At 38.9% G+C, this 20,520-nt stretch overlaps 1 protein-coding gene across 1 annotated transcript; it reads right to left on the reverse strand.

Moving 5' to 3' along the window:
* Positions 1 to 16,214: 16,214 nt before the first annotated feature.
* On the reverse strand, positions 16,215 to 17,513 carry LOC149945953 (uncharacterized). Its single transcript, XM_090172710.1, has one exon. The coding sequence runs from the start codon at positions 17,472 to 17,474 to the stop codon at positions 16,281 to 16,283; it is 1,194 nt and encodes a 397-aa protein (XP_090028836.1). The 5' UTR covers positions 17,475 to 17,513; the 3' UTR covers positions 16,215 to 16,280.
* Between the last annotated feature and the right edge of the window lie 3,007 nt (positions 17,514 to 20,520).

Consider the following 20,520-nt stretch of genomic DNA (forward strand, 5'->3'; position numbering starts at 1 on the left):
ACTTTAAACAAGCATGGAAACAATTTCAGAAAATTAATCCAGACGAAAACGAATGGCATTCAGCAACACAGATCCAGGAAACAATGAGACTACGGACATGGATTAAATAACCTTACATTGATAGTTCTCTCTAATACATTTTATTATACTACGAGTTGAATATGTTTGTTTCAAACGAGGCTGCCAGATATTTTTGCCTTCCCCTCAATTTTACCCCCTTTACCGATACAAATCCGGAAAAAAGATTTCTTGACACGTCGCCATCTCGCGGCGCTTTTGGTGAATTTAATATTTGTCCAACGGTTTTAATATAGCATTTGAAATTGAAATATTTAATCGTAGTCAGTACCTTAGTGACTCTGGAGCAAAGAATATAAAGCCCCAGGATTCCAGGAATGGAAGGATTGATATAATTGGCAGCGTATTTTAGTTGCGTTAGAAACTTCCGGCAAAGCAAATCAGAGTAACCAGAAATGGTTAACGCAACCCGGCCTCTCTTTTAAAACGAGAGGCGCTAAGGTTCCACTAGACGGAGCTACACCTTCCATTCCTGGAGCTTTATATTCTAGGTCTGGAGCTTCCTGGTTAAATGAGAGACTTCCGGTCGTTGGAAATTCTGGCCACCAGGGTACGTCTGGAGCAAATATTGTACCCCAGAGAACTATCCCTCTAAGTTATTTAATCCATGCTATGGACGACGACCTCTTAGACATTTACTTGTCGAAATATCGATCAACGAACAAAGGAGAAAATTAGATGTTATGTTTCAAATCGATAACTTAAAACATCGATTTTACTACTAACACTTTTTAAAATACTGGCAAGATCGTAAAGAAAGTCACCCGGAAATATGAACTATATTTGAAATGGGATTTTCCTTTAGCCCCGACGCGGGTCACTGTAGAAAGGCTTTTTCCGTTCTCATGCTAGTGTTGTCAGACTTAAGAGGACAATTAAAACGGATTTACTAGAAGATATACTTCTAGTAAAATCATAAAGCGGTTTTAAAGACGAAGCGCATGCAGTCCTATTTCAAGAGAGTCTGTTTATATTTCATCTGAATCTTCAAATTAGTTAGAAAATTTCACGCAGGTGTTTAAAAGATGTCGTTTTATTTTAAGAGTAGTATTAGTTTTTGATTACGGTGAAGAAAATAAATTTTCAAATCTATAACTAGTCTTAAATTATGTCCTTTTATTTATTTATTTATTTATTTATTCGTATGTCATGTTCCTAAAAACTCGAGGACGGTTAGCTCTAGAACTTTTAAGTCAATGTTCAGGGCCTGATTTCCAACTAAACGCTCCTAATTCCAAATACCTGACATGGTTGTTAATCTAATTCAATTTGATTTTACTCGACTTTGGACTTTCGTCTCTTTGCTTCCCTTATCTATTTAGGGCTGGTCTCGGCTTTCAATTTTTTTTCTTGACTTCCACCGCTTTGCTTCCCTTATCTCCTTATTGAGTTCCTTACGCCCTTCCCGACCTTTTAACTTTTTTTAACGGGTTAGTGTGAAATTCGTAGAAGGGGAGTTAGTGTTAAAGAAAGGGACTTCGTAGAAGCGGAGGTTTAGTTGGGTTTTTAAGTAGTTCAGGACTTTTTAGTCTTCAAGTTTGTCCTTTTATTTATTTGTTTATTTATTTATTTTAACTCGAGAACGGTTAGCTCTCGAGCTTTGATATTTTAACTCAATGTTCAAAGTCTGATTTCCAACTAAACGCGCCTAATTCCAAATACATGACATGGTTATTAATCTAATTCAATTTTATTATTTTTACCATTTTATTTTACTCGACCTTGGACTTTCGCCTCTTATCTACTTTTCCGGCTGGTATCGGCTTTCAATTTTTTTGTCGACTTCCACCCATTTGCTTCCCTTATCTGGCCGTCAATTTTTTGTCTAGACTTCAACCCATTTGCTACCCTTATCTATTTTTCGGATCTATTTATTTTTGGAAAAATTTCGCGTGGTCTCGCCGTTATTTGTTTTAAAACGTCGCCCTGTTGGTTTTCCTCTCGAGTTCCCTGCGCCCGTCCCGACCTTTAAACTATGTAACGGGTTAGTGTGAAAGAAAGGGACTTAGTAGAAGGGGAGGTTTAGTTGGGATTTTTAAGTCGTTCATTACCAGAGTTGGGCATCTTCGCTTCACGGACTGCCTTTGGAGAAGGAATTTACCTTCACTAGACTTTTTCGCGAAGTAATCGAATTCCTACAAAAAAGTCGAGTAGCCTTCACAAGTTGAAAGTCTTAAAACTATAAAACGTATCTAGTGTATTCGTTCAAACATTTCAAAGTTAAAAATATCATCCGTCAAAAGTTGTAAATCAAACATTTTCCTGAACACCATTCGGTTTTATAGATGGTATAGTAAAAAATGTTTCATACTACTTTAGCCGAAATGGTCTGAAATATCTTCAATCGTTAAAAAATCACGTAAAGGTGCTTCGAAAACCGTCGAACGAAGAAATTTTTAGTGAATGAGTTATGTGAAAGCTTCGAAGTATAAAGCTTTAGTTCTTTCTATAGCAACATTCATTCTTCAAACTAAAATTCGTACTATCATTATACTTATTTGATTCTAGCGACATCGCAATAGTGTGAAAAATGTATGCAAGTATTAACGTGATTAAAATTCGTGAGGCCAATATCAGTTTTTTAAACTCTTTGCACAGGCTTTAGGCGAAACACCTATAAGGTTTAAAACCAGAGATCCGGGAACTTGCTTAAAGAGGAGGGCCTGAGAGGATTGTAGAAAGGAAGGTCTTACTTCTAAGGACCCTTTCGAAGCTCAAGCCGAAGATCCTGGATGTCAATTAAAGCGCCACTGCCTGATGCGGCAATTTATTTTAACGTAACCGTATTTAAAGAGACTATGACATATTTTTATAAATAAATATTATTTGTTATTTATCGTCATTATATTTGGCGTGGTATATAAATAAATACAGAGTTTCAAATAGCACAACCAGGTCATTTTTTCAGTCTTATAACGTTTAAATTTTCAATAGAATCGAAATAAATTCACGAAATCATATATTTTTCGTCGGTAAGGTTTTAATGAGACATTATAGGACATGATAGGAAACGTTCTAAACATGGTTCGTTTACAATTGACCCCATATGATTTTATCGTATTAGATGGGTGACATTTTTGAGCCGCTGGAGTGACAACTCTGATAGTTATCGGGTTTCATTGACGTTTGTGATGTACACATTAATTAAGAATAACCCGTACTGTAACGCCAGCTTTATTATTTTTAATGCATTGCACACGATAGCTATATGTTTCTCGTTACTTGCTCTACATCGATACTGATCTTTTGTAAATTCAAATACGTTTATCCATTATCAGAGGCAGTTGCGGAACTAATGTCCTTAGCCCACCCTTGAAACTGGTTTTGTGGTCCATTGTGATTTCTTTAAATCTACTGAACGGCCGCTAATTGTTCCGTGGGACCGTTACTTACATAATTGAGCCGACGCTTACTAAAGTGCTGACAGCTGCTATGTTTATGTAAATTGGAATACAATGAAAATTGGTTCCGTGCATGGTTAACTGGCAGTTTCAAAGACTACAAACAATTAGGAGTCGTTTTTAGTATTTAGCCTCATAAATGATTTATGTTGTGATTGGTGAGACAAACCATCCTTAAATAACTAGCTTCAAGTGAAAACTGAAGCGTCTAACTTATGCGTTATGCTACTTATGGTTTCATCTCGGGTTTATAAATAATTTTCGTGAATTAGCTAAAGCGAATAGATAAGCACTTTCGATTACAGAAAGATGGATCTACTGCTTATTAATTCTTCTATTTGACCTTAGATTCTATGGTGGATAAATTCAGTGGCGTAGCCAGGGAAGGGCACAGGGGGCACGTGCCCCCCCCGAAACCTATTGTTCTATATACAATTTTTTTGTTTTGTTTTATTTTTTTCAATGTGTGCCCCTCCCGAAACCAATTCCTGGCTATGCCCCCGGAATAAATCGATTATCTAGCAATAACCTTGGGTTAATTTATGTATTAATTTGGATTTAGGTTTTAAATGTTCGATTATCGACACTACCAGGAGCCGTCGAATGGCACCCATTTTGTCAGCTGGGCATTTAAACCTCAGGGCCCACCAAGCCGCAATTCAATACACTACATAAACCCGAGTCACGAGTGGCGAATGACGATTCTGACGAAGCAAACAAAATTGCAATTTTAAAATTATCTTGACGTTTGTAAATTCGTGACCGAAATAGTTTTCTAGCCACTTCTTGTGTGTAGCGTCTTCTAAAATTGAAAATTCATAAATCCGGGAGTATTTGGTGTTTTGCGCGTATTGAAATAATAAAGTAAGTAACTCCAAAGGGAAATCCGCGTAAACCCGCGAAAAAGAGGATTTTTCTGATTGGTCGGAATTTACGGCCAACTTCGACGATTTTTTTTTGCAGTCTAACGAATTCGCAATTCGCGAATCGGCAAGTTTGAAGCGATGGATTCTCCACAGAAAAGGTTTGTTAATGTTTTTGATAAATATAAATTAAATAGCACTTAAATAAAAAAGCAAACAGATCCTCCAATTCCAATTAGACGATTCATTTGAAATTTTTAACTTATAATTTACATGTTAATCATAAGAAACGTTTGTGTAAGGCCACGATTCTTGCTACGGCTTATGTTCCCCACAAAAATACTGCAGCAGACGAAATTTGTTTTTAACGTTTTTTATAGTTTTGATATCTGTACATAGATGGCGCTGCTATTGAACATACGTCAGAGACTTACTTCCCCTTTCTACCCCCTTTCCGAAATCCTCTAGTAGTTAGGGAAAGAGAAGAACTTAGGCGAAATATTTTTATCGGCCTATTATTTAGTGATTTTCGAAATTCGATACGACAGATTGTTCCCAAAAACCGACGTATTTGGTATTTGCCAAATACCTTAAAAAAGGACTATTCGCACAAACTTAAGCGTGGCTCGAGAGTACAGAGGAACATTTTGGACGGGACCACAAGGGGTTGTTGAGGCAGATTTTCGAGTGACAATCGGAAATTATTTTTTTGCAGGAAAATACGCAAAATTTTCCGGAAAAGTTTCCGAGCAGAAAATTTTCAGCGGAAAATTTTCCGACTTACAACATTAATACTGTTTGACGAGAATATGGTTGGGGATTTTAATTCTTAATTTTAAAACAAATACCTGAACTAATACAAAGTATTAGGTGTCCGCATAAAATAAGGTATTTACATTGTAATAATAATTTTTAATTATTATTCTTTAATAAAAAAGATGCGAATTATAATTTACAAAAGACAACGAAGCCTTGGTCTCACGTATCCAGAAGCCATTCAAAAAGACCTCACGTGACTTGTTTCAGGTCTGACGTTTTCCTTATTTTTAAAGTTTTAAAGTTGGGTGGCACCACCAGCTCATTTGTTTATCTTATTGGCCGCGTAGTTATAAGAGAGTCATGTCCCTGCTTTTATTGGCTCATGCCATAAGGGAGTATGAAGAGAATCGAAACCGTGATGACTGGGTTTTATATTAACTTGCGAAAATTATAAAATTGGCAATTGGTGGCATAAAGGCTAAATTCGTTAATCCACCAAAAACACGGCACTTTGTATTTATACTTCCTTTAAGAAAAATGTCGTCACGGCGCAAGTGGATATTCACCAACATATGTACCAGGGTGCACTGGGCTCCGTGGGCCTACTTTCCCTTGTGGCCAATCCACCTCTGTCCAATTGCCATTTTATCGATAGATAGATTAAAATTGCGCTTTTCTCCTGTTTATCTAAAAATCCAGTAAAAATATTAGTGTACGGCCAAACATCTGTCCCGGTGACTGCTAGAGTGTTCTTGGAGATTTTAAATTTCAGTTGAAAGGGGGAGAAACCTCTGCAATTTCCCAGGAGATCACGCTTACCCGGTGGAGGGGACCTGTGCAATCTCCCAAGAGATCACGCTTACCCGGTGGAGGGGACCTGTGCAATCTCCCAAGAGATAACGCTTTAACATTTTTAACTTTTTTAACGCTGTTGCGCGGTTAACAGGCCGGTAGGTAAAATTAGATGGCCCTGCGTGTAGGATACCAAGTTTATTCACGATAAAGCTAATTTTCCACCTTTAGCCTTGATTTCCATTAACTCGCGAAACATTACGTTTCACCATAAGTAACATAATACCCCTAAGTTTGGCACTTGTAGCCTTGCTCATGCATTTTTTATTACTACATCCTTTCTTCACCAACGATAAATCAGAAAAACGACTAGCAACTCTGTAAACCGGAAGTTTAATACTCTTTGAGTTTTGATTTCTTTTTATTGGTCATTGAAAAGAAGTCAGTGTAAATTTACCCAATCATATAGCGCTACAAAATATTATGAGGTACGAAACGTAAGAAATGTTGGCAAAGTTCCTTTCTAAATAAATAAATAAATAAATAAATAAATAAATAAATAAAATTGCCGTTATGGTAGTCGGCTTATTAGGCCTAACTGATCTATCGGAAAATGATACCTAAATACTAAATATTATTAGGGTCATTTTCAAAGTTTGAACTGAAAATAAAATATTTTTATTGCGTAATTAACAATTGTAAAAGTTATTCCAGAAGTTTGGAAAATGTTAATTCTTACATTTTATTTCATCAATTCATTTTTATTTTGATCACAGCGGACAAAACCAGGCATTCATCCAGGTACAAAATATAAGTATATTCAAATTATAATGGTAAAAATCGGGAAGAAATTGTAATAAAATATTCGTAAGCTAAATGAGAAACCTTTTTACATTAAAAACGTAACAAGCTGAAGGTTTTTTAACGTCTACAGTGTTTGGTGATCTTCTCAATATACTACACTAGTGATCCACAAATTTGGAGTTGTTGGTGAATTTCTAATATAATACCATTTGCCCGATATAAAGATTTAATATTGTTGCGGAAAATACATACAATTTCTTTAATAGTTGATTTTATAAAATGTCTTTACGCTTGCCCCACTTGTTGAAATAGTTGGAATAGTTCAGCCAATGCCTAAGAATGAGTTCATAAGCTCTTTAGTGGGAGAGAAAATGGATCCACAGCTGAAGGAGGCAACATTTCAACAAGATGCCCATGGTTATTTTATAAAAAGAACTATTTCTTCCGTTGTTAAAGTTTCCGTGGTGAAAACGAAATTAGTGCGGCTATACGCCTGAAGCCTAAAAATGACTGTTTTCAAAACCACGGGAATCACGTTAAAGGCTACGTGAAACACGGAAACGTGCAGAAACAAGTATCTTGTGACTATCTCTCGTAAACGTTTAGCGTGTATCATATTTATATAAAAGTTATTATTATTATTATTATTATATTATAAACTTATGGTTTTGTATTATACTCATTTTACTTCTAAAAGGACATTAATGAACTTTTGCCACTTGTTATTAAAGTTTCTCGCGTCACGGATAAAAAACAATTGATAGTTTAATGAAAACAATTTGGTTCATAGAAGAATAATGTTTGCCAGATTTAAGGCTGTGTCCGGTTTTTGGGGTAGTTTTTTGGGAGCACATTTCTCTGAAACGAAGCACTTAAGGACGCATGTTTATTAGACTCATAGAGACCCATAGAATGCATATAGAAAGTTTAGGTACTCTTATCCGTAACACCCTGTATATATGATATATTTTGGTTGTGATACCGGCGTTGCAGGTTGCTGTGAATAGCTCAAACAAACTTAACACATTAGTAGGATTGTGTGTATTCTGACCGTCGTACGTCTTGTTAAATACTCTCGTAACAAATAACTTTTTTTTCTATACGACTACGCCACTGCTATAAACAATGATGAGCTTGGCCGAAGCTACGACTGCTTGGACTCTAATTCCGCTTTTTTGAAAGATTTATTTTCTCTCAGCACGGAGGATACTTTTTGCAGTTGAAGTTTAGCCTTTATTGTCCAGTGAAAAACTTCAATGGAAAGTTGACTAGAAAACTGTGATACAAAGAATGAAATTTTATCAACACCTTTCGTTTTATTTAAAAAATAGTACTAAAAAAGGAAATAAACACCTTTTTCTTATCAATATCAACCTTCAACAATTTATCGCCCTAGCAACCTTCACTCTAGTAAAATTATTTCAAATGTTTACTTGTAATCGTCATAATATCTTTTTTTAGCCTATCAGCATATGCATATCTTCTTGCGAAGAAACGCTTTAGTAAAAACTCCGTAAAAACCTTCAAACGAAGACCATTTTAATTGGAAGAATATATAAGAGTTTCGCGTAGTAAAGACGAAGTTTCGTTCACTGAGTGATAGTTTCCTTCGCGCAAAGAAGGTTTCCGTGGTTTCGAAAGGTAGAGTCCTATTCTTCTTTCAGAATAAGGTTTCATATGGCGGAATTGGAAACTTCACTGGGCGAAGGAAATATTCGAGTAGCAAAATATTCGTAAAATGCCCACCTCTGTTCATTACTTTTTGCTACGCGTGTTACGCGTGTTTCGTTTTTGCTACAGCGTTTACCTTTCTTACGTACAAATCAGATCTCATTCATTAAAACTAAGACCCCGGGCAAAGCCGGGTATAAAAGGGGCAGGAAAGTGGGATTTTGAAATCGTCTAGTGACGTGGTATCTCCAAAAAAATCCGGACCCTACTTTATTTACTTTTTTCCCCGCTTGATAAATTTGGCTCTGACGGAGATGTTTTGAAAATAGTGAGGAGCGACTCGAGAGAGACTAGTGACAGCTTTTCATACGCGAACTAAGATATTCGGGCCTTCGTGGACGTGGTTTTGGTTCTAGTATTATAATATTTATTTAATTATAATGAAGTTAATGAACGAGTTTAATTCAAATAAAAAACGGAAACGTGATGATACGAAAATATCTCTTGCGGGTGAATTCGATAAGTGGGAAAAGGCCAAAGAACTGTGGTTGAGTACTAAGGTTTATCAAAATGCTCCAGTTAAACCAAGGCCCTAAGAAATTGGTTTCGATTCATCTAGCGTTTTTTTTTAACAAAATTCGATGAAACTCGTAAATAATAATTTAAAAAATTACGAACACACTACTACTCAAATGAATTTTTCGTTAAACATTTGTTGTTCACTAAAGATTAAGGAAATTTGAAAACTTCCTACGAGCTCAGCTAACACTAACCAAGACCACGCTGGATTTCGTCATACAAAAATCCCAACACAGCGGTGCCTGTTTACGTCTTCGTGAACTTGAGAAAAAGTAGTTCTACGCGCCAAATTTCGTTAATGACGTCAAGGATGACGTTTTCCAAAAACTCCACTTTCCAGCCCCTTTAAAGCTAGTATTATATACTAGCTGCGTGATAATTACCTTGGTACTCCCTCCCCCTTTTCCCATAGATGTGATAATAACCGTGGTACCCCCTCCCCCTTTTCCCATGTGATAACTATCGTGGTATCCCCTCCACTCTGTTCCCCATGTTATAATTACCCCTTTTCCCATGTGATAGTTACCGTGGTACCCCCTCCCCTCTTTCCCATGCGAGAATTTCCGTGGAACCCTTTTCCCCACAAAAATAACTAAAAAACTCGCAGGTGTCCCAAACCCCTCTGTACTCCTTTAAACCCCCTGTATCCAATGGCTGATATACTCTCATCAGGACAAATAAAATTACGCTCGTCCTTGAGTCCCGATTTACAGTGCGAAATCCGATCTGAAATTCCAAAAACAAACTCAATGAAAAAAATATACTCAATGACCTAGTGTTAAGGCGAAGCGCAACGACCACGGGTTATACACAGAGAACTACCTTCGGTGTGTACCTCCGTGTACCTGCGGCAATGCCACGTTAGAGTCGCGAATGAAAGTCAGAAAAAAATGCGAAGAAAGGGGCTTAGAGTTTTATTATGTAGACTAGCTGAGAAGTCCGCCTGTAAGGCGGGCCCTCAGCTAGTGATGTGTTTCGAGGCACCCTTTTCCCCATATTCGAACCACCGCAGTAAGGACTCCCACACTTTTTTCCAAGCGACAATTTTTTTGGTATACCCTTTACCCCATAGTCGAACCTCCCCCCAGTAAGGCCTCTTCCCCCTTTTTCCCAGGGGATAATTACCATGGTTCTCTTTTCCCCATAGTAGAACCACCCCAGTAAGGCCCTTCCTCCCCTTTTTCCTATGTGATAATTACCGTGGTACCCCTCCCCCCTTTTCAAATGTGATAATTACCGTAGTACCCCCTCCCCCCTTTCCCATGTGATAATTACCTTGGTACCCCCCCTTTCCCATGTGACAATTACCTTGGTACTCCCTCCCCCTTTCCCATATGATAATTACCTTGGTACTCCCTCCCCCTTTTCCCATGTGATAATGACCGTGGTACCCCCTTCCCCCTTTTCCCATGTGATAACTACCGTGGTATCCCCTCCACCCTTTTCCCCATGTTAAAATTACCGTGGTACCCCCTCCACCATTTTCCCCATGTGATAATAACCGCGGGACCCCCTCCCCCTTTGTTCCATGCGATAATTACCGTTGTACTCCCCTCCCCTTTTCCCATGCGAGAATTTCCGTGGTACCCTTTTCCCTGCAAAAATAACTCAAAAACTCGCAGGCGTCCCCAACCCTTCTGTACTCCTTTAAACCCACTGTATCCAATGGCTGATTTACTCTGATGACGAACAAATAAGAATACGCTCGTCCTTGAGTCCCGATTTACAGTGCGAGATTCGAGCCAGTGCGAAATCCGATCCGAAATTCCAAAAACAAACTCAATGACAAAAATATACTCAATGACCTAGTATTAAGGCGAAGCGCTAGGTATACCTTTGGTGTGTACCTCCACGTTATAAAAATTGGGGGAAAGGGTCTTAGAGTTTTATTATGTAGATACTCAATGACCTAGTAATAAGGCGAAACGCAACGACCACGGGTTATACACAGAGAAATTCCCTTCGACGATGTCACGTTAGACCCGATTTCTGAAATATACTCAATGACCTAGTGTTAAGTCGAAGCGCTAGGCATACCTTCGGTGTGTACCTCCGTGTACCTGCGGCGATGCTACGTTAGAGTCGCGAATAAAAGTCAGAAAAAAATGCGACGAAAGGGGGCTTAGAGTTTAAATATGTAGATAACATGGTTTTTGTTTTTCCTGTTATTCAACTTTGAGATAACTAGCTGATAAGACTAACCAGTTGCCATAGGAGCGTGCTGACCTTTTGGTCAGGTGAGCCTATTTTTTGTTTTCCGCCCTAAATCATTGCGCTTCCTATAATAACAATCTTCAAACCTGATAACAAGGACAACCTGTTGGTTACATTTTAAATGTCTTAATATAATTTTTATTATTTTCACCTTTTTCCTATAATATCACAGTTTCCCATTCTTATTATGATTTTCAATTTTAAGAAATATATATTATCATTTCAAGGACAAGTCACACATGGAACCACCCACAATAAAATGGGTAACAACGCAAGTGAACCTAGAGTTTTGCGCATTTTACATATTCACGAAATAGAAGTAATGCTGACCTGTTGCCGTAGCATTCCATTGTTTTCTGAAATAATCACGTAAAACCAAGAACACTTCAAGGTTCGAGGAATGTGGGATAAAAGCGTTTACCTATGGTATTGGTATCGCGCTTGCATATTGTCGCGGACGGACCACACATTAATCATTCACAATCATAAGACTGTCAGGCAAGCCACAAGCGTCAGACGCTACCACTAGTAGCGCTGTTGTCAACTCCGGCGGGTATAAAAGCCGCGCTTCGGTGAGGTTTTTAGATTATCTCTCGGCCGCCTGTAGTGGGATCTTAAGACTGAAAAGTCCAGCCTACTACAGGTTTGGTGATCTGGAGGAAAGGCTGCAAAAGCTCGCCCTGGACGCCAATTTCCTTCACGGGGATTATATAGCTGTAAAAGCTGCGCCTCGTGAGGAAATTATCCCTAACGAGAGAAACCCCGTTGCACCGCCGCGCTCTTGACTTATTTCAATTAAACCATTCTGTAAATAAAGTGTAAATAAAAACCATTTCTATTTTCAACAAACGTCTCGTAAATTATAAGCGTGACAACTGGTGGAGGCGCCGGTTTCGTTCCCGTATACCGTTACTCTACTGGCTTATGAGCAAAGGCCCTTCACCCTCGCCGACGCACTCATTTTCATCTGCTGATACGGAGTATTACCTACCGGTCTCGCCTCGGCTGCTCGACGCGTCGACCGGTTCATCTCACGCTCTCCCGGCTACGCCGCTTCCGCGCGACCCAAAGCCCCGTCGTTTTTCTCGTCGGGCTCTTCATTTGGAACCAGAATTTTTGGGTCTCGTCCTACCAACTCGCAATCGTCGATCACCATCTTCTCCAGCCATGGCCACAGCTGCCGACATCGCCGCGGCAGTTTCAGCCGCCCTCTCTGCGTTAAACCTCCACCAAAACACTCCAAAATTCGATCCAGCTACGCAGGACGTCCATGATTTCATTACGGTTTTTGAAGAAAGGACTGTAGGAAAAACCGATGCTGACCGTTTAGCTCTTTTGCCATCCATTCTAATCGGTACCGCTTTGCCTTGGTATTCTGCACAGATTCGTAGCCACACCGCTGCACCTCGCACTACCTGGACTCAATGGAAAGACGCTTTAGTCAGTGAATTTGGTCGATCATCCCGCGCCGTTTTCACCGACTTATTGGCTCACCGTCAGTTGCCAGGCGGTGATCCCGTACAGTATTATCGGCAAGCTATCAGCTTATGTTCTCTAGCCAACCCTACCACGCCCGAGTCGGAAAAAGTCAATTTCCTTCTTAACGGCCTTCTTCCCGACTTGAAAGATAAACTCATCCTGATGAATCCCACGTCCGCGTCTGACTTCCTGGATAAACTCCGTACCGTCAGTTCCCTCCCGTCACAAGCTTCACCTAGCCCGACCGAGGGTAAAATACTGGAAATACTGACCACGCTTGCCACCAGGACTGCCAAACTCGAATCATCACCCATTGCAACTACGCTTCTTCAACCATCTACGGGAAGTGACTTCGATGCCCTCCGTCGAGAAGTTCGAGAACTCCGTCGTGACATGGAACGTCTTCAACTCGGTCGCCATCAGCGAGAGCCTAGTCCCCAAACCCAGCGCCGAGACAGTACTATATCCTGTTACAACTGCGGTCGGCGTGACCATTTTGCCTCTTACTGCCGCGAGACCACTCAAAATCGGGATACCCGTAGTCGTTCGCCGTATCGCCCAGAAACCAACACCATTCGACCTCGCTCTCCATCTCCTTTTCAACAAAGTCAATCATCTTCCTCTTGGAATCGCGGACGCAGTCCATCCCCTCATCCTCATTCTCGCTACCAGGGAAACGACTTTCGACGGTAGTAGTAGAGGGTATTCCACCGTCCAGTCCAGTCTCTTTCCCTCTACTGCTAAGCCCTGCCAACAAATTAGTATCCCTCAATGCTACCGTCAGCAACACCAAAATCCAAGTAATAATAGATTCCGGAAGCACTAAGAACATCATCAACCCAACTTTAGCGCGTACTCTGGGTCTTCCTATTCGAACCGCCGGTTCGCTTCAACTACGTGTTGCAGATGGCTCATTGATTTCACCCTTGGGTGCTACAACTCTGGATGTCACTATCGGCACCACAACTGATCGCATTGAGGCTTTGCTGATACAAAACTTCGACTATGACTTGCTACTTGGATTAGAGTTTTGCGACACAAACGAGGTCGAAATCAGTTTCCGTACCCGCTCTGTCATCATCGGGAACGAGGACTTTCCACTTCCTGATGTCATCTTCGAACACTCTCATCTCGTTCGAAACACTCGGGACGTCACTGTTCCCGCCCATTCCGAAATGTCGCTCGAAGTCTCGGTTGCTGTTGCATCTGGAACGCTGATGGTTGAGCCTTTATCAACTACTTTTAATCGCTACGGCCTCTTAGTTTGCAAGACTCTCGCTAACTTTCGCAATGGGCGTGCTTTAGTTCGTGTCGCTAACCCACATCACCGGCCCATTATTCTCAACCGAAATGCCACACTCGCTCGAGCCCATGATATCATCGACCTCCGTTATCTGGATTCCTCCGATTCTACCAACGAAACTTGCGACCTTCCTCCCCATCTGGACATTGGCACAGAATTACCTGAAACTCACCGCCAGCAATTAATAAACCTTCTTCGTACACACTCCACTGTTTTTTCAAAGTTCGAAGGCGACTTAGGCCGTACGTCTCTGATTCACCATCAAATTCACACTGGCATCCCTATTCACAACATTAGATTTGGCCTCTGGTTACTTCCAGGTCGAAATCGACGAAGCTGACAGAGAGAAAACCGCCTTTGTAACACCCGACGGCCAATATGAGTTCAATGTCCTTGGTATGGGGCTCTGCAATGCGCCCGCAACATTCCAGCGCCTCATGTAAAAAACTCTTGGTAGCCTCATGTGGAAAAAACGCACCTAATCACCAAACGCTGGATTTACTCAAACAGTATCTGACCACCGAGGCTGCTCTCCGTGGAATTTTGGATTTCGATGCAGACTCTTTCTCTCTACGGCTCTCATCCTTAGTTGTGCCGCAACACAGTGCGGACAGTGGAATTTACGTTAGCACTTGGGTTGACCGCTACCTTCGGGGATTCACGAGTATCGACGCTCCTATCGATGTTCAGACTACTCGTCGCCGCATTCTGAAGGAGATCACCTCGGGCTCCATCATTAACCATTAATTTTCTTTCAGTTTCCATCATCTACGCCGGGACGGCTTTTTCCTTAAGGGGGAGCTGTCGCGGACGGACCACACATTAATCATTCACAATCATAAGACTGTCAGGCAAGCCACAAGCGTCAGACGCTACCACTAGTAGCGCTGTTGTCAACTCCGGCGGGTATAAAAGCCGCGCTTCGGTGAGGTTTTTAGAGTATCTCTCGGCCGCCTGTAGTGGGATCTTAAGACTGAAAAGTCCAGCCTACTACAGGTTTGGTGATCTGGAGGAAAGGCTGCAAAAGCTCGCCCTGGACGCCAATTTCCTTCACGGGGATTATATAGCTGTAAAAGCTGCGCCTCGTGAGGAAATTATCCCTAACGAGAGAAACCCCGTTGCACCGCCGCGCTCTTGACTTATTTCAATTAAACCATTCTGTAAATAAAGTGTAAATAAAAACCATTTCTATTTTCAACAAACGTCTCGTAAATTATAAGCGTGACAATATATGCATTTCGTATCGACCGTTTATCTGCTTTAAAGTTACACCACGTAATTAAAGATGGCACTTCGCTACAAAGAAAGAGTTGCGTTGGAATATCTGCCGTCCCATATAGGTAAATTCCGAAAGTCAGTGGGACAAAATTTGTATACTGCTATGAAGGCAAGATTTACTTCTCTTACATCACGAAGACGTCCGTTCCGTCGTTTTTATTTAGGCTTAGGAGAATGGTGGTAAAACTACGAATCAGAAAACTCTATGAGGTAGGGGACAGGGCCGTCTTAAGTGTTTTGGAGACCATGGAAAAGAAACTAAACCCTTTTTAAGGCATGATTCGGGAAAACAATTTTGGGTGGGACCATACTTAAGACAAAAGTGGAGGGAAGGGAAAGAAATTTAAGTAAAAACACACAAAACGCAAACTTTTAGATAAACTGTAAATAAAAACATTGCAGAAAGTGCATTATTTCACCTTTCCCCGGAGAAAAAGTGCCCATCTGGATCCGAAAGTGCCTACTTTCAGGGGCTAGTAGGCTACACTTTGAAGCTCTCTGGCATACTTCTCAACTCAACCCCTACAATTTTTTGCATAACCTTTTCAAACACCCTGTATATTTCGTTAATTTTTGTTGTACTCTAATTGCGTTATGTACCCTCTAATTGTGCTGACGGCAAATTATCTCCACAGTTTAAATAAAACACTTGATTTAAACCACGTATAGATCAATTACAGTAGAAATATCAACCCCTAACGAAGATTGAGGTTCTTTTAATTTGCTTTCATTTAAATAAAACTGATGGTTAAGTGTCTTATGATTGTAGTTTACCGAGCATACTCATTGGTATTTGACACTTTAATCAGAAAGTAAATACGCATAATACAATAACCGTTAATAACTCATAGAGCAGTGATTCTGCTGGGATTAAATGGATACATGTTGACTTTACAACGAAACTTGAGATATAAATACGATATTTCTTATTGAAAATTCAAACGAACTAAAACAAGTAGTTGAGAAATGTAATTAAATTCACAAAGACTCTTTCTTAATGTTGGCTGGTAAAGAGTGTCCAAATGATCCGCATTGATTGTTGTCGTTTTTGGGCTGCGGTTACGATATAGTCTCGTTCTTGATAACTTGCAACGGAATCATGAAGTCGTGAAGAAAAGATGAGATATATGAATCTTCGGGTTTCGCTAAATTGTTTTCTTTCTTAATGATTTCTAACGAGACCAAGTTCTCCAAAATGCGATTTTCTTGAAAATTGCTTTTTATATCTTCCATTTTGACTTCGCTTGGAATAATTATATCGTCAAAAAAATTGGATAATATTTTTTCCTTTGGCGATTTTTTTCCAGTATGGTTTTTTTCATGGCGCATTAAGATGTTCTTCATCGTGCAAGCAAAGTCACATTGACTACAACTGTACGGCGTTTTGTCCGCGTGCCGCTTCTCATGTTGAATTAAGCGGTATTTCCTGGTAAAAGCATAGTCGCACTTGGAACATTTATACGGCTTTTTACCAGTATGTGTTTTTTCATGACTACTCAAATGGCCTCTGGTTTTGCTAGAATATTCACACAAAGAGCAGTTGTACGGCTTTTCGCCCGTGTGCTGCCTTTCGTGTATAATTAAACTGCTCTTGCTGATGGAAGAATAGTCACACTGAGTACAGCTATGCGGCTTTTTTCCATTGTGCTTTTTTTCATGTTCAATTAAGCCGTATTTCCTGGCTGAAGCATAGTCACACACGGAACATTTATAAGGTTTCCTACCAGAGTGAGTTTTAACGTGACTACTCAAATGGCCACTGCTACTGCAAGTAAATTCACATAAAGAACAGTTGAACGGCTTTTCGCCAGTGTGCTTTCTTTTGTGTATAGTTAAGCGGCTCTTATTGTTACAAGCATAGTCGCAGAAAGAACACTTGTAAGGCTTTTCGCCAGTGTGCTTTCTTTCGTGTACAGATAAATGATTCTTTTGAGTGCATGTATGGTCACACCAGTTACATTTGTACGGCTTCTCCCCAGTGTGTATTCTATGGTGTATCTTTAAACTATTATTCCTGGTGCAAGTGTAGTCACACAAAGAACATTTGTACGGTTTTTCGCCGGTGTGTGTTTTTTCATGATGAATTAAGTTGCTATTGTCAATACATGCATAGTTACAGTGAGAACATTTGTACGGCTTCTCGCCAGTATGGGTTCTATTATGTCTCTTCAAATCAGTCTTGGCTTTGCAACTATAGCTACACAGTGAACATTTGTACGGCTTCTCGCTGCAGAGAGTTTTTGTGGGCTTCATAATGTGTATTTTGGAGGCATCAACATACGTAATTGAATTAAACTGTAATGAGAGAGGCAAATAAAACTTAAAATTTATATAACCATTCACTACTACACTCTGTATATTTTCATTCGTGTATTTCACCTTGGCTGAGGGTAAAAAATGGGTCAGATTCCGAGCAGTGCCGTAACTACTTCTTTATTGTCCAAATTGATATTGCAACCGCCAGGGCTTTTCTTTTCCTATTTATTTACGCACCATTAAAATTTATTGCCTTTTGGACTTATCCAATACCTTCTTTTTGTGCTAGCTGCCATTACGCACAAATGACCCACTACCCATATTTTCCAGTCACTATGAATTGTTAGTAGCTTAGAACGTAAAACTCATAAAGAATAAAACAATACAACCCGGTCAGGACGACTAACGCTCGGCAATTTTGTAAACTGTAAATAATCTGCAAAACAAGGTTTCCGAAATGAATCTAGAGGTTTCAGAAAGGTGTAATTATAAAATCTCATCTGACAGGGGAATTTTCAGTCTTGGAATCTTTTGAGCGTGACAGAAATACTATAGGTTATATTATCTTTGAAATTGCCTTAAAAATTGGCCAACTAGCTAGCTACGGTTGAGTGATAATAGTACAAGCAGAATGTTGATTCCGCTTGCGAGCTTAGTAAAAAGCGATTCGAACACCGATTACCATTGCAGAGAAATCAGCAGACACAAATAATTGAGTTATATTTCTGATTGGCAGCTATTAATAGTTTGATAACCAAGTATTCGTTAAAACAGAAAAAAATTGGTAACATGAATCAAAACTCTTAGGATCGTCCACGTTGTTGAAAAAAGGCTGATATTTCTTGACTATTTTAACAAACTAAGTGCCAGTCTTTTCCCATAAGTGTCATACTAACCTCTTTTCACTATATTAAACGTTATTTGAAAGACTTCAAAAAGGGTATTGGTTAAATAAACGTACATCAGATTATTAAAGAATGTAAAAAATTTATCAATTCAGGCCATAAAAAACAAATTAAGCATACACTCTCTACTAGTAGAACCTTTACATAAATGAAATAGATCATGATCCCTATTCATTTACAATTTTACGAACCATGTAGCACTTTTACTTCACTTCAAACCCCAGTTTGTTGACCTACCCGACATTTAAATATTAGAAAAAAACAACTAAAGTCAATCAAATTCACGAAACCACTTAAAAACGTCACCCTCGTGTGACAAAATTATTATTATAAAGCATTGAAATTACAATTAAATCATAGGTTTCATATAAATAATAATTGTTTAAATGACAATGCGAGCAACAAAACATGTTTTGTTCGAAGTAGTATACATGTAAGCTTACGTTAAATATGTAATTTGTTCACAGATAAAATAATTTTATCGGTGTTGACACCGTTATTAAATCTACTTTTAGAGCTATTCGATTCGAAAAATCTCAAGACTATTAATATCAAACTGCAATGCAAAAGTGAAGATAAAACAGTTTGTTCTCGAGTAAAACCAGGTAATGTACGATAGTTCTTACATATTTTCGATAACAACCTGCAGGGAGTTAATAATTTAGTTTTAATAATGGTATGAATTCCTATCATTGAAGTCAATTTTTGTTTAATCCGATTATATGATTCATCTCACGAGACGTTTTTTGCATCATTTTCCTACTTTATCAACGTTTTGCTCAATCTAAGAAGTTGTTTGTTCAAAGTTAGCAATATTTTAAGAACGATGATCGGTTTACTAGTTAAATTTGAAGAAATAAATTTCCCATTATAAACATACTACGTGGAAAATATTCGCTATCACAGAGTGCATGATTTCGGCTTTTAAACCAAAATTTTGTGTTAAATGAGAAAAACTATAAATCTCTTACATTTATGATTTGTAGAAATAAGCTAAAGTGCTCTAGTCCGGTCGCAAAATGACATTTTATCTAAATAGTGTATTTGTGATAAATGCTGGAAATTTTGCCAACGAAAATTCCTCGTTTTATCAATAAAATCTTCCAGTTCCTTTTGACTTAAATTATTCCTCTTGTTAGTCATCGCCATCATTTAATTCTAAAATACGTGTCACTATCGATTTGAACAGAAGCGCACGGCGTGAAACTTAATTAACGCGAACACCTATTGGCCGATTGAAATCGTAAAATATTTCACTGCGGAAAAAGTTAAAAACTTTTCAGTTCGTTTTTCCATAGTGATTTTGTTGTACTGTACGTAAAAAAAAGTTTGCGTTATCAGTTCCACTCTACTCAAAATCTACTAAACAAAATGTCACAGATAAAGCGTCATTCTTCTTCTCTGTGCCATTTGTAAAATAATTGTTTAGCACCCTACATATGGAAATTCTTGATCATTATAGTCAGAAATACACCGGTTCCGTGTTACGCCGGGTGCCACTAGTAGGAAAAAGGAAACAACATGGCTCAATTCGATTCGAGTACGAGTATAGCGAATGTTTTGCAAATGTGCTTCACGACTTACATCGTTATTTGGATTGAATACGCTGAAGATTATTATATAGTCAATAGTGTCAATGTTTGTGACGAGTTTTGCTAATAAATACCACCCATTGTATACGGTTGTTTGCCATTGACAAATATCTGATAACTTAAACGTGTTTTTAGGTTACTTTAACTAGCAAGATATTCTTTATAACTTGGTTGTTAAAATAAACTTTTTATACCGATATTTACCGTTATATCTAAATCTATATTTATCGATATCACGGCCACTTTTATCACGCGCGGTTTGTTATAGCACGCCGCACGTTATCAAATTTGGCCGTGCCGATATAGTGAAATTGTAAACTATGCAGACGACGTGCATGGAATTTAATCACATTTACCTAATTTTTAACGAATTTTTATTGCGTTTACCCAATTTTCTCAGGTTTACCCATTTACCTGTGGTTATCATATTTCATCGAAATTTAATCACATTTACCAAATTTAATTGCGTTTACCCAATTTAACTAAAAATTATCTCAATATTACTTTATTCATGTAATTTATTGAAATTTTACCAAAATTTGCCCA

This window comes from Leiobunum rupestre, chromosome 4 (assembly GCF_980474605.1).
Source record: "Leiobunum rupestre chromosome 4, qqLeiRupe1.1.hap1, whole genome shotgun sequence".
Taxonomy (NCBI): domain Eukaryota; kingdom Metazoa; phylum Arthropoda; class Arachnida; order Opiliones; family Sclerosomatidae; genus Leiobunum; species Leiobunum rupestre.